This window comes from Chlamydotis macqueenii, chromosome 14, assembly GCF_036417535.1.
Source record: "Chlamydotis macqueenii isolate bChlMac1 chromosome 14, bChlMac1.mat, whole genome shotgun sequence".
In the NCBI taxonomy this organism is placed as follows: Eukaryota; Metazoa; Chordata; class Aves; order Otidiformes; family Otididae; genus Chlamydotis; species Chlamydotis macqueenii.
The window spans coordinates 9262363-9277237 of NC_141569.1; the positions used below are offsets into that span (position 1 = coordinate 9262363).

At 46.2% G+C, this 14875-nt stretch overlaps 1 protein-coding gene across 1 annotated transcript; it reads right to left on the bottom strand.

The window, feature by feature from the left end:
* GRPEL2 (GrpE like 2, mitochondrial) lies at positions 1-14811 on the bottom strand. The gene is made up of 4 exons (XM_086758963.1): positions 12654-14811; positions 7174-7342; positions 6219-6300; positions 1-4502 (listed from the first exon to the last, which is right to left on the bottom strand). Exons 1-4 carry the CDS (start codon positions 12710-12712, stop codon positions 4147-4149), a joined length of 666 nt encoding a protein of 221 aa, XP_086615089.1. The 5' UTR covers positions 12713-14811; the 3' UTR covers positions 1-4146.
* Between the last annotated feature and the right edge of the window lie 64 nt (positions 14812-14875).

A 14875-nucleotide genomic window follows, 5' to 3' on the forward strand; every position in this document is an offset into this window, starting at 1 on the left:
GATGACACGCACACACGTGTGTGCATTTCTTGGGAGTCCACCTGAAGGATTGTTAATAACATGTTCAACAAAGTTCTCCACTGCCATGGACTACAGCCCTTGTTTTAGACAACCAGATCAGGAACAGCGAGAAACCTTTCAATCCACAGTCCCACTTGATTAAGGCAGCAGTTTGGGACAAGGAAAAAAAGGAAAAAGCAACTGCAATTCTTTTTTTTTTATTAGCAAATGGATAGTCTCTGGACGTCTAAAGGAAATCAGCCCTTTCCAACATTAACTCAAATGTCATTGTCAATTACTTGCAACACTCCTACACTTCAGTCTTTGTCTCTTTCAAACAGCCAGAACCTTTGGATAAACCAAGAACACAGAAACACAAAAAATACAATATATACATGTTTCTCACCAACTAAATGGGTTTAGATTTTTGGAGATTAGCAACGCTTAGTTCATTTGACTTTGCAAGTAATATCAAAACATCTTAGTTTTAAAATAAAAAAATACTACAATATTCACAATATAAAACTTAAATACATTTTTTTTTAAAATTAAAGGACTGCTAATAACTATTGATTTCTCACAGCTGTCTCTTTCAACAGAAGCTCTGCTGATGAAGCACGGAGAATTTAAGATTCACAAAGCGACATTCATATTCTGCACTGCTCCTGGTCAGAGTTAAGACGCTGCCATGCTCATGAAACAGTGCCACTGGAGACTCGGCCAGGAGCTCAATTCAAATACGTCCCACTGTCGGGGTACGGCAGGGTCACTGAACAAGGCAAATGCCCACGTACAGCGGGGCTGCCCGCTTCGTGAGAGCAGAAACGCAGGTCCACACATCACCATTGCATACACATCTTATCTAGCTGTCTGCGTTCCCAGCTCAAGCTCTTCAGTTCACGGCTGGGCGAACAGAGTGGAAATGACCAGAGGTATGTGACACTTCCTCTCCTCTGCTATTCCGTCCCTTCTATCGTACTCCTGTGTTTTATTAAGAGTCATTGAATAAAGCGACTGGATAGAAAAAGCTCCTGGGTCAGTCTCCTCTCTGGTGTAACTCTACAGAGTGCAACAGAACCGCAGCAGCGGGGACTCCGCCCCACTGTGCTGAGTGTGCAAGCTTTGCACAAACCGGGTAGGCAAGGCAGCGAGAACCTACAAAGGAGAAATTCAATCCACCCTTACGCAATCTCATCCACGATAAAAGAGATCATTAAGTGTGCTTGAAAGGCAAGAGAATAAAATTTTGCCTAGGAAATCTGGATTCTGTGACAGAATCCAGGTTTGGTTATTTCATTTTCACTTCACCATTCAAAGCAGAAGCAGAAACTAGAACAACAGCTACAGTATTTATCTCTTTGGTAACTTCTGTAAAAGAGTCTTTAAGCAATGGGTATGCCTTACAGTAATCAACGTAAAAGCCCGGTAAGATCCTGTAGAAATTTCATAGATTGAAAAAAAAACGGGATAAACTGGGAAAACAGCTTGCCCAAAATTAAACAGGGCCCGTGGGAGGGTAAGAAAGACTGCAGAGGAACTGGATCCCTCAGATTCCTGCTCTGGCCACACAACAGTCGACAGTGCCTCAGTGAAAGCGGATCCCAGATACACAAGCTGGATCAATAACCTCGTATTACAGACAGACGGTCTGGAGTGCATTCTAGGGTATGTCTTTAAGGCAAAAATGGGTGAATACTAGCTGAGGAGAGAGGCAGGCCTGGCAAATAGTCTGACAGTGGACCAAGCAGCCGCAGTATATTTTCACAGTCAAGTGGCTCTGTAGGTCAGTTTAAAGAGGATTCAGATCCCATCACTTCTGGTCACATGCTACTTTTAAGTCTGGCTCAGGTAAGCTGCAGCCTTTCTATGACACAAAACTACCTGTTGTGTAAAACGCATTTGCTTTTGTTTAGTTCCTTAAAAATAAAGTTTCACATTCAAAGTTAGTTTCTATAACCAGCTCTCCCCGCACATTGCAAAAAGACTCAGCTGATGTAGCAGAGAACCCGACCGCTCCTTCCCGCTGAAGACATGGTTTCCTCAGAACAGGTACAGACAGTCTTGAGGCAGAACAGCAAGACTTGCATTGCCACGCTTCATATTCTACCTGTTCTTTGTCTCGAGTAACAGCGTAACCCAGTGACCCAGGCAGCATGTAAACCAGCAAAACAATGCACAGGAAGTCCTGTGTATCTCTGACATTTCCAACAATGGGATACAAGAGCGCTGAACAAGAGGTTTGCCCAAAGTGATCTAATGCTACCGTGAAGCGCTGTTCCAGGGTTGAAATCCCAAGTACTTGCCTGAAAACCTGACTACACCAGGTCCACTACCAAGTGGACCAAGCTCTGCTACCAAGTTTCCCACATACAGCTGTCACTGAAGCAGCTTGCACGGAGCATATTAGAAACGTGCATCTTTCTTACACTTCTGGAATGACAACCAACTAGCTGCACATAGTCTTCCCAGATGAAAGACTGTTGATAGCTGCTAACTGAAGGCTGCAGTAATCTTGAAGTCCACCACAAAAGGGTTATGCAACTGAGGCCTGCAAAGGAACAGGAGAAGAATAAGCTTTCTTGCAAACCAGTGATGGCACCCGCTGCAAGTAAAGAGTTTTTGCAAGTGGATCTCAAATAACTGCCAGGCCACAAATCCAATTGCAGAAAGTAAAAAGGCAGGAATTAATGAATCAGTAAGAAACAACCCGAAAACAACGATTCCTGCCTTGGCTTTGTGTAGTGCAGACCATCGGCTGGTTTATATAACTCTTCTGCCATTATACTGCTTGCTGCTCTGCAAAGGGTTAAATTCTGATCTTACTGGGTGACTGCATCCTTTCAGCTGAGATAAATGGACTCCCAGGCAAAAGGACTACTGGGAAATACATATGCCATGCTGTGACAACAACATGCCTCCAACTAGGAGGACAGCTTGAGGTCAGCTTTCACTTCCTCAGCCTTCTGCTTCTCTTGCTTTCATGTCACTGCTGCTAAAATTGGTTCAAGGGCACTTGAGACTTTTAGTAGAAAAGATTTTTCTCCTTGAGTCAAAACCCCAGTGGTTTAATATTTACTATGACCACGCAAAAGTAGAATCTGAATGTGAACTGGAAGTTAGTGTTATCCGAGTACCATTATTGGAGAGCTGAGAAAATACAACAGTCCAGATTTCCTGCTTAAGGGCACATCTCCATTTTGCCAGCAGCTGCAGCAATGAGCATACAGTTTATCATGCTTGAAAGCTGCACAAATACCCATCAGGGAAGAGAGATTACTCTCATCTAAAATAGACTTTTTGGTTGGAGAAAAAGAGATTTGAGAACAGTCTTCTGCCTCCACGAAGAACCACTACTCCCTGTTTCACCCTTAGGAACAAGGAGGCAAGCTGAAATTTTACCTAGAGAACAAATATTAACATGTTAGTCTGACCCAACAACTGAATGCTCTTTAAAATCTCATCAGTATTCAACTGTAGTATGACAGAGATTTCATTAATTCGGGATTGTTTTCCTGAAGTGACATAAGAAAAAGCTGCCCCTAAATGTCATTTCAAGTGATCATCTTCATCCCCACCTGAGGGGTCTGGGGACAGGGGAAGACAGCAAAACCAGTCTGATAATAATACTCAGCCCCTTGGGCTTTTCCTCTTCCGAGTGCTTTGCAAAGAAAAAGCCTCACCACATCTCTGTGAGGTAGGTCAGTATTATTATATTCCCTTAATACAGATATGGAAACTGAGGCAGAGAAGTTACTTTCCTGAAGGCCACTGGCGGAGTCTGTCTCAGAGATGGAACCGGGAGACAAGATCCCTTGGTCTCAGAGAATTTCCCTTTCTCTCCCGTATCTCCCCTCTTCCCCATACAAGTCTTAATGGAGAAATGAGCAACGGAGAAAGGGGCTACAGTGCCACGTTTCTGACAAATAGCAGGACTCTTAGTACTACTCCACATACTCCAAAAAGGATTCTTAAATATACAAGTACCTTAGAATTAATGGCAAAATGACTGCACACAGTATAAAGAAGCCAACATACAATACAAACCTAGCTTAATAAATAAGTAAAGACATGCAGCTGCAGTTGTGACTGAGCGCTGAGCGGTCCTCAGCTCAGTAAGGTCCCAGATGCCAGCGGGTAAAGCCCAGGTCATTCCTGCGACTCTACGGCCACGCCAACCAGCGCGTGTCTGATAGTGCGACCATGGAGTTTATAGCCATCCTGAGTCACCAGTGCCACCGTGCCCGGCTGCATTCCCTCGGCCGGTACATGGCAGACTATTTCATGGTCATATGGATCATATTTGCCACCAACAGGGTTCATCTTCTGAAGGCCGTGTTTGGCAAATACACTTTGTAATTTGGCCTCTATGAGAGAGAGGCCTTCATAGATTTTCTTCAGGGTTGGATTTGGATTACTAGGCTCCGTTTCTTCTGCGGCACTCTCGGCAGTCTTCTCCAAGATATCCGCTACCTCCACAAGGTCCCTGCAGAAACTCTGGATCCCTACAGGCACAAAGAAGCAAGAAGTAAACGAAGGGCAGTTTACAAAACATACAGAGCTACAGTACCAACGACAGGCACAAAGTCACAGCAGTTTGAAAGCACCTTTAAAGCTGCTAATTTATTTGAACTGTTACTTTAGTGACAGCAGACAGTGCCTTCTGTATCCTGTAGCCAAAGCTTTAGCAACCTAAAGAGTCCTTGAATCAAGGTGTATGCAGGAAAGGTAAAAGAGAGAGAGAGAGAGAGAGAGAGAGAGAGAGAGAGTACCCCTGACAAAGCAGAGCATAAGTATTTCACTCCAAAAAGTTCTTGCAACTAAGAGTCACCCTTTAGGACGTTGTTCCACACACTGTCATACAGCCCCACAGACATAAATGTTTCACCAAACAGCTCACACAAATGCGGATGTGTATGTTCCCCCATACACACGGGGACAAACACAATGGGGGGAAGGAAAAATAATACATGACCATTCAAAAGTACATCCACAATTTTATTCTAAGTTAAAACTCCAGTGAAAGGACTGGACAAAATGGTCCTTGGGTTCGGCATGAAAAAGTCATGCAGTCTTTTTCATTTAGAAAAATGGGTTTAGACTGCATGTATTTCCAAAAGTGGTGTATTACACTGTGCAGAAAATTCAGAAAAATCAGGCTTAGTTATATAGAAGCCATATCTAACTTAACTAGAGTGATAAATTAGGAAAATAAAGAAACAATACCTTGGTGCTGTCTATACCTGTATATACATATATAAACATGCACAGAACAAAAAAGTATGAAGGAGAAGCAATAAAGGAACAGACAGAAACAGACTTGATTACCATTTCCTCTTGCACCAGAGTCTGGTTTAATGCTCTACAGACCACCCCCTACACCTTACTGCCTGAGTAACTTCTAATAAAGAACCTAATTTTTCTCCAAATCTGAAGCATAAGGCATCTAAAGTTCAAAGAGCTAGGGAAAAAAACCCCAAATCCTGAAAACCAACGGCGCTGATTAACCCAAAACTCAGCAGCCATTTAATAACACAATGGGTAGACCAGTAAGAAAAACACAGCAGCTCTAATATCAAAGCTCCTGGAATTAACTAACAAAAAACTCCCGAGATTCATGCATTATGAAGAATAACAGTTTCTCATTCTCGGAGATGGTGCTGGCAGAGCGCAATGATTAAACAGCAGTTTCTTTGCCCTTCACTTGCCAAAGCTACAAATCCAGCTCGTTTCACTGATGCTAAAATATTTATTACAGAAGTTTTAAAGAACATCTGATATAGGAACTGACAACCTTTGTCCCAGGCAGGATCTACCTCCTAAAAGCTACAGCAGAAGAGAAGAGGCTGTAAATATAGTAAAGGAAATCACAACCTGATGACACAGGTGAGAGTATGCAATATACCCTGCCAGAGCCAGCTCTCAGCATACAGAACTTGTAATTTCATCCAAAGCAGCAGAGCTACACTCAATTGCACCAGGCCTATTTTATTAGAAAAAGATCACAAAACAGTCACTGAGATAAACCTGCCAGGACACAGCTGTACCTACAGAAAAAAGAGCAAGTAAGCCCTGACACCAACAGTCGAGGCCAAAGATGATGCCAGACTTTACAATGAATAAGGGCAGGACAGAGGGGAGAAAAAAAGCTGTTGATCAGCATTTTATGCTCAGGCAGGCAGGACACCACAGTAAACACAGCTCTGCCTCAGTCTGCTTACCAAAGAGCTTGGCATCTTCCACAAATTTCTGCGTTCTCCTCCGGACATTCTCAGAATCTGCCAAAGCTTTCCGGTATCGCTCCTGTAACCACAACAGCAAGGGGAGACATCGAACAAGGAGGTAAAACCAATTTCCTGACAAGTTGGCAATCCCTTAGAAACAATGTAAAAAGAGCCCACTTCACATCAGAAGGTTGTGCTGGGCTCATGCGTTTTCATTACATGCAAACCCAAATCCCTCCCCTAGGGATTAATCAGCACAACTGCTACTCCCTCAAAAGACCCAAGTGAAGGTCAGGAGCATTCAGGGCGCAGCTCAGTTGAACACGGAATTGTCAGGCTGCTGCTTTTTGCATGACTCACTGCGGCTATTGAGACACTCCTTTCTCTGGCAGGCAGGTTGGCGGTCTCGGTAACAGATCTGCAGCAAGCTGATTTATCGCCTGGTGCAGGAGTACACTCAGGGAGATGATCTCCAGAACTGCCTGCCCAGTGCTGTGGTATTTAATCCTCTCCTTAGTCACATCTGCTCTTCAAAGTCCCTACAACATGATTGATACCATCTCCACCACAGCACTGTCACTGAAGAGGACTTTCCTTCTTGGACAATCTGGATCTGGTGTGACACAGTATGTGATGCTGATCAGGACGAAGCTCCTGCCACTCCCTCTGTATAACACTGTGAAAGAACTGACCAGCCCATCTCCAACCGACAGTTTTGCCTGCCGGGATCATACCATCAGTGTCTTGCTCCTAGGTACTACAGACAGGTGGCGTTTCTGGGGAAGGCAGACTGTACGCTCACATCTTGAGCACAGCTGTTTTGAAGGCTGCCACAGCACACTGGTGTTGTGTGTGTGTGTTATGGGGCTTACGGAAAAAGCTAGGGCTGGAAGGCAGATCAAGTCAAGGGGCTGAACAAAAGACCCCATGATACCACCAGCAGCGTACTCACAGTTAAATCCCGGACTTGTTCTTCCAATTTGATGGCTTTGTGCTCTAAGGCACAGTCAGAAAGGGGATGCTTGGGCTCGTCACGGGGATCTTCTGGGCCACACTCGTCTCCTGTACTTCTCTGCTGTGCTGCAGTGCTGAAAGCACACAGGGACTCCCTGAAATACAAACTAATGACAAAGAAAGAAAATTAAGTAACATAGGATCAAAAAGAATTCTAGTTTAGTGTCATTACTGAAAGCAGGCTCTCTTAATAAGGTTCCTAGGACTCTAGATAAAATTTTAGCTCTTTTCAGAAAATATGGACAACCAGCTCAGAAACTATTTTAGACTCATGTGTCACTACAGAGGCTGCATGCCACTTCTTTCACGTACCTTGAAGTGTCACATTTTCACAGAAAAGCAAGTTGTATGTTGCATTTTTACTGAACTCTGAGTACAGGTGATCAATAAGGAATGACAAACTTGAGAAAATTTTTTCCAAGGTAGTCTTGAAAAGGAGGCTGGTAGTATAAAGCTGTTTTTACAGTTATTTAAAAAACCCCAAATCTTCTGAGCAAAATTCAGCAAGATCTGCAAACCTATGACAGTGAATAAGATGGGCAGGCAGAGCTTAGCCTGCTACCTAAAACGGTACAGTGACTGCAAAAGGACAAGTCACACCAGTGGCATGACTGTGGATTTCTGTGGAGCAATTCAACAAGCAAGGAAACACATGCACATCTCAAACTGCTGGCTAACGGAAGATTCAGCTCTCAGATGCTCTGACCTATTTGTTCTCCTGGGTGCTGAGAGAGAGATAGTGCTTGGTGTGTTCAGTTTTCCTCCTATTGAATGAAGAGGAGGAAAGTTTGAACCTTTTGCTAATCAGTTGTTCTTACAAAGTAGCAATCACTAGACTGTACCAAGCTTTCATGTCCACTCCACAAAGAACAGTTGAGAAACCAAGAAGAATTATCAGAGACACGACCAAGTTGTGTGCAGCCCAAATATTCTGAGGCCTTCCACCGTTAGCGGTGTTTGGAAAAAGGCCTGAACATGCCAACTGAAAATCATCCCTAATATTCGCTGACAATTCTAAGCACTTCAACTGTTTTTATCTCTAGTGGCAATGAAAGAGTCACAAAGGCAAAAAAAAAAAACCCATAAAATAAGCCCAAGCCTCAAGCCTACCATATTTCCAGTTACTTTTTCATCCTAAATATGCTTTTCAACTAAAAAGCGTGCTTGTCAGTGGTTTGTGTTGGTACAGCAGGTGGAGCTTGCCCAGGAGGCTGACTCCACAACTTGCAGATGAAATGACGAAACAACCAAAGAGTCAGATAATTGGACTGAGCTGTAAAAACACTGCCTAGGTGCTTAGCAGCCTATTCTATGCTGTAACAATCTCACAGGTTTCCCAAAAACTAGATAATAGAAGCCTGGCTGAAAACAGTTTGGTCAGAAGATGATCAAAACCAGCATGCTAGACATTTTGAAAAATAAAGAAAATATTTTTCACTTCACTCTGTTCTTTTCCAGAAAGTCCATCACCTGTGGTAACAATGGTGTCACTCTGAGAACGAAACCAAGAGTTTTCACTCCCTCGCTTTTACAAACTGACCTAGCCAGGACCCATTCCTGCCAGCACGGGGTCAAAGCCTCAGCCCACCTCCCTCTCATGCCTTACACCAGGAGCAGAGTCTGCAGAAGAAAGTTTAATTTACTCCCAAACCAGTTCCATTCAGGAAACATTTTAGTATATGCTTAACAAAGAAGAATGTCTCCTTTTTTTTGGGAAGACCTGGGCTCTTCCTCTGAGCAGGGCTTTCAACATCCCCCTTAACAGAGAGGTTTTGCATATACTAAGTGCACCTCTACCAAGTGAAACGCAGCATGGCACAGAAATCTCTGCACTGGCACCCACTCAAACTTCTGTGTTGATACAGCACAATTCAACACTGCACAGAGATGCTAATTTAGGCCGCAGAACTGATGTAGCGAAGTTCATGTTACCAGACCTGCACCATTAAGCTTTCTTACTTTTCAGCAAGACTGTATTGCTCGGGTACAATGTCACAGAAGTGCACAGCTTTTGTTTCTGGGTCTATCAAATCGGTCATGCCATCTAAGTGTTGTTCAGCATCCAGCTAAGCTAAGCTTACAGCAGCAACTGGAAGGGACAGGTTTGCTCCCCTTATACCAGTACTGAAACTGCAGAACAACGCGGTTCAGGGAGTTAAGCCAGCTGCAAACTAATCCTACAAAACAAAAAAGACTTTTGTGTCTGTGTACCTGAATAGGTTTGCTGAGCACAAGTGCCAGTATAAAAGAGAAGACACATGGAAAGCTTGGTGAGATGTGGGAGGGAAAATATGGGGAGGGGAAGCGGTGTCCCCCTTTGGGTGGCAGCCAGGGCTTAGACTGGGTCAGCTCTATGACAAAAGCACAGTTTAAGATATTTGTATCTGCCCAAAGACCACCAAGCATGTCCCACCACTCCCTGCTTAGCAGCCCAGATGTTCCCTCATTTTATCTTTAACATAAGGTTGCTAAACATCCCGCAACACTAATGGCAAACTTCCTTTTCTCACCTGAACACATTTGCATATGCAATTTTTTAATTAAGTAGGCACTTAAAACAGGATCTGTATGTCAAGCAATGCCTTTTCAATAGATTAGATGCCAACTACAGCTCTGAAAGTGCTTGTGCTACATACACTTGCCCTGGAACAGGATGTTCCTCGCATTGATCTTTAAAGAACCCGATGAGGGCTGTTACCAAAGCTGCCCAGCCACTGTCGTTCCAGAAACCCCCACATTTTAACCCTGCTGCAGAGAGATCTGTTTGGAGCACGATACCGCATCTTCAATGATTTTTAAGATGCTTGTCACATTCATTTTGTTGACTGGTTAACACGGCACCTTTTCAAAGTTACAGAAAGTAGACTAAACCCGAGGTGGGGACAGGGAAGGACCCCCTTCACCAAGCCTTCAAAATCAATCTGCGAAGCTTTAAACAACTGCAAAACTTTATTTGTAAATAAAAGGTGTGTCCGTGGTAAGCAGCAACTACAAGCTCTGCCCTTTACCACCTCACATTTAATTTAAAGAGCTCTGGGGATGGAAATTAGCCATGCTACAGACCAACCGAAGAACCTGAAATGCTGCTGAGAAAGCAGCCTTGCTAGGCTCCTCAGGTTAGACTCCTGTGTCTTAACTAATTTGTAGAGCTTTTTTAACTCTTTCACATCCAAGAAGCAAAGGTTAGTAGGTCATTTCCCTCTGCAAGTGATTTACACGACACGAACGGGTGTGTTTAGGTGTGTAAGAGAGGGGCGCGAATGAGCTGGTGCCTCAGCCGCAGGGACGTGCCTACGTGAAGCAGAGAGCTGCCTGCATGGACTCCTTTCTCCAGCTTGTGAAATCAAGTCACAGAACACTCCTCCGTGCAATGAAATGCCCCGGGTATCACGTGCTGTTCAGACAAGCCTGCCTTAAAAAGTTGCAGGCAAGAAACAAGAACCGCAGACTGACTTCAAAGGGAATTCTTAGGAAGGACTATTATGCAGAGTTGAAAATGCCGCTCAATTTACTTCTTCCTCGAGGATGAAAGAAATACTCCACTAAAAAGGGCAAGTGCTATTTACAGTCTGTCCACTGCACCGTGCTTCATCTTCTAAACACAGTCATGATCACAGCTGCCCTAAAAATAGGCAGAAATCCCACTGGAGGAAGTTGACACATCCCGAAGTGACAGACACGTGGAAGTCCGAGAGCGTGTGAAGGGATTATACGAGTAAGCTGGTGACACAAAAAGATTTACAAACTGATGTCACAGAAAACCAAACAGACAGATGTGGCAGAGAAGTTGATTGTAGCCATATGGTTTAAGCCAGTTGTCCTTAAAGATTTGAATTTAAAATGATGAGAACAGGTCTCTCTGGTCAGAACAATAACATGACCTCTTTCTGGAGCACAGGTACAATATTCAAACAGCCCAAACTGCCTCTGTCACGTGCCCTCTGAACACAAGGGTCTCACCTCATCTCTCCTCAAACACTCCCTCCTCCTCCGCCTAGATCAGGATGACAAAGCACGCAAGTGCTACGACACACAGAAACATCTGCATTAGTGTTTTACATCAGATGAGTGTTCTTTGGAAGGAAATCTCCTAATTACTCCCAGTTACTGCACTCTGTTTCATCAGGGAGTGGTACCAGAGATCAATCCCATGTGGATTCCTCTTTGATGCAGCTGGAGAACAAGCTTGCGCAGTGCACCTTGACGCGAGATGGCTGTCAACTGCGCAGTACACTCCCAGACTACAGCATACGTACAGGGTATGCAAAGGGTAAAACGTCCCCAGGATGCGCGCAGCCAGGGTGTCTGGGCCCCACCACCCACGGCTTTGCTGTACACAGCCGCTGCTGTTGGCTGCAGAGAACTTGTGCACAAAGAGGAGTTTCACACCGATGGCAGGTTCTGGCGATCCTCCACCGCGGAAGCCTGCTCAGCTCCCATCGGGCAGCCACCTATTTCAAAGCTGGTACCCATTTTGAGAGGAGAAAGCAGTTTTCACACATATAAGAGCACACGAAAGCGGAAGGACTTTCAGACACTCATCTTTACATTTAGTTCCAGACACAGTTGCTTCTGTTATGTGCTGCACAATTGTTTCATTGCATTTAAATGATCTTTTCAGTTTTATTGCAAAGAAAAAAAAAACTCTAGAAGATAATGTGCATTTTTGACTTTTTTTCCTTTCACCTGGCTACACAGATGCTTCTATTCCATGCTGCAGAATTATTTTATTACAATGAAATGGCCTTTTGGCTTTTTTTTTTTCAGAGAAAAAACTCTAGGATAAACTAGCATGCATTTTGACTTTCTTTCTCTTCACCTGCCCGCATTTCACTCAAATAACCAAAGCACCTGTTATGGATTTCACCTTTATAAAGCCGCATTCCACAGTGTCAAAAAATATGACTGGATACTGTTTTTCTGTCTAAATAGTGACACAATTAAATGTTCCCTCTTCCCTCGACCATCCAAAACACGCTGAAAGTACAGGTGCCGCATCACTGCTGAAAATAAACCTGAGGAGCACATCAAACGTACTGTTTGCGACTAAACGGTCCAGGCAGGCAAGAAGAGACGCAGAAATCGCCCAACGCCGGGAAACGACCTCCCAACGTCACTTACTGACCACAGAAACGCTTTTTCCCTAAAAATCAGAATGAGTTCTTCCTCAAAATGTCGCTTTTTCAGGAAAGAGTTTGCTTACGTAGAGTCTGTTTTTGCCCTAGGCCTCCTGACGAGGTAATCGTGGCCGACCCACGCTCCCGTGGGCGCCCCGGGCCCGACGAGGCTCCGCGGCGGGCCCGGGCCCGGGGCGCTGCCACGTCTCGCAGCCAGCCCGCCACGAGAGGAGGGGTCACCGCCGCCACCGTTAACGGCGGAGGGAGCAGGACGACGCAGCCCGCCACCCGCCTCACCTACCTGCCGCGCCCCGGCGCGCCGAGGACGGTTGCGAAGCGCCGGAGGGAGCGGGCGGCCATGGCCCCGCAGACCGACAGACAAAACTGACGGAGGGGGCAGCGACGCGCCGGCGCCGCCCGCCAACTACAACTCCCAGAAGCCTTTGCGCAGACTACGAAGCCCGGCAGGCAGTGCGGCTGCGCGGGCAGCGCCCGCAATGGCGGCCCGGCTTGGTGCGGCGGGGACCGGGACAAGCGGGCTTCGGCGGGGTAATAACGCGGTAGGTTTCACCTCTTGTTCGGTAAAGACTGAGGCTTGTGCCATAGGCTGATCTGAGGTGGAAGAAACAGTGTTTCTTATCTCATGGTAAATAAATATTTAAAAAAAACCCCAAAACCTTGGCCAAATGTGCTTGCAACTCAAGACGGCCTCCACGGAGGGCCTGCAGGAGAGATGGGGAGGGGCTCTTTAGCAGGGAGTGCAGTGGTAGGCAGAGGTAATGGCTTTAAACTGGAAAAGGATAGGTTTAGATTAGCTCTAAGGGAGAAATTCTTCAATCTGAGGGTGGTGAGGCCTGGCATAGGCTGCCCAGACAAGCTGTGGATGCCCCATCCCTGGAAGTGCTCAAGGCCAGGTTGGACAGGGCTCTGAGTGACCTGGTCTGGTGGAAGGTGTCCCTGCCCAGGGCAGGGGGGTTGGAACTACAGGATCTTTAAGGTCCCTTCCAACCCAAACCATTCTGTGGTTCGATGATGTGCTTTCACAGGCTGTGGTGGTCAAGCTCCATTTCTCTTCACTGCGGGCACAGGCTCCTCATTTCTTCAGCAGGACAGGTGATGCTTTGAGGAGAGGGTTTTTACCCTTTTCCAAAGTGAAATGGGACAGCGCAGATCCAGGTCCCACAGGGGACAGGACCAGAGTCAATCAGCACAGGGAAGCTGCTGCTGAGAAGAGGACAAGCACTGTCAGGAACAGGGCTTTCTTGCACCTCATTCCTGGGAGCTGGGGAGCTCCTCCAGCCTGGGCAATGCGCAGCTAAACTCACAGCTCTGAGCTAACTGCAGTCACGTTAGCGCAGGTACAAGATGCACCCAGCCTGCCGGTCCCGGCAGCCGCTGCCGCAGGGATGCCGAGCCCACCCCAGACCCATCCTGACTCATTTCACTACACGCAGGAGCAGTCTACCCACAGTGCTCCCTACAGCCAGGGGAAGGGGCGGACCAGTGCCAGCGTTTTTATTTAAAGCTGCTTACCTAGTTACGAACAAGAGGGCTTTGAAAGAGCGAGCTGCAAAGGTTAATTGTGGCAGTTGTTAGCATGAGTGGGTGACTGGCCTGCTCCCTTGTTCCCAGCACAAAAGCCTGGGCCTTTCGTTTTTATTCCTGTCCCTTGTTTCTGCCTGTGCTAAATGACCTTCCTTTATCTCTTTTCTGTTCCACTCCCCTCATTTGAAAGCACCTTTTTATTTTTTTTTTTAATTTTTAAACTTCCCTTTACTCCATTTTGACCACATGCCTTGGCAAACTGTGTCTGACTGTAGCAGCAATATTGTGAATGCACTGTTGGCCAGGAGACAACCCCATCCCTTTCCCTGCTCCCCAGAAAGCTGGCATGGGGCTAGGGCAGAGAGAGCTGGGCTGCCTCCAGCCTCAGCCCTTTGCAGTACTTCTAAGCTCTTTAGCAAGGTTGAAGGGTGTCCGCTGTTAATTTGCTTTCAAACGCTGGCTGACACTTGAGCTTTGTTCATTCCCAAGGGAAGCCAGCATGCCATCACCCTTACTGCCTGGAGGATAAGGAAATATTGGACAAGGGCACTTGGTTGAGGCACAGCGAGCTCAAGACACGAGGAACCCTGAGATGAGACCCTGCGGAGCTGGGAACAGCGAGCAGCGTGAATGGTCGGCGTCTCTGAAATGTCCGGTCCTGAGCAGCTCATGAACCCCAACACTTAGGCAGCCAAAAATCCCCAACAAGTCTGTGGTCACTTCGGAAAATGTTAGCCTGGCCTCCAGCATCCCCAGGGTGGCCCACGCGGATCCTGAGAAATTGGAGTGCCTGCCAGGCAGCGCTGGCCGCCAGCCCCCAAGCTCTCCCCTCCTTCCGTTGCACAACCGCGGGCACATACACCTTGTGCCCAGGGAGGCTCCCACCAGGGATGGGTTTCCCAGCAGGATGTGACCCTGAGCCATGAAGGACTCCCCTTCCCCACCCACCTCCCCAATCCCCCTCCCGCTCCCTTCCCC

What these genes read in the sequence shown, in the direction of transcription:
- GRPEL2 (XM_086758963.1), bottom strand. Translation starts at nt 12,712, where the DNA reads ATGGCCGCCCGCTCCCTCCGGCGCTTCGCAACCGTCCTCGGCGCGCCG. An exon ending in AACAAGTCCGGGATTTAACT is followed by an intron (nt 6,301 to 7,173) that starts GTGAGTACGCTG and finishes TTGTGGTTACAG; the next exon opens with GAGCGATACCGGAAAGCTTT. An exon ending in GGAAGATGCCAAGCTCTTTG is followed by an intron (nt 4,503 to 6,218) that starts GTAAGCAGACTG and finishes TTGTGCCTGTAG; the next exon opens with GGATCCAGAGTTTCTGCAGG.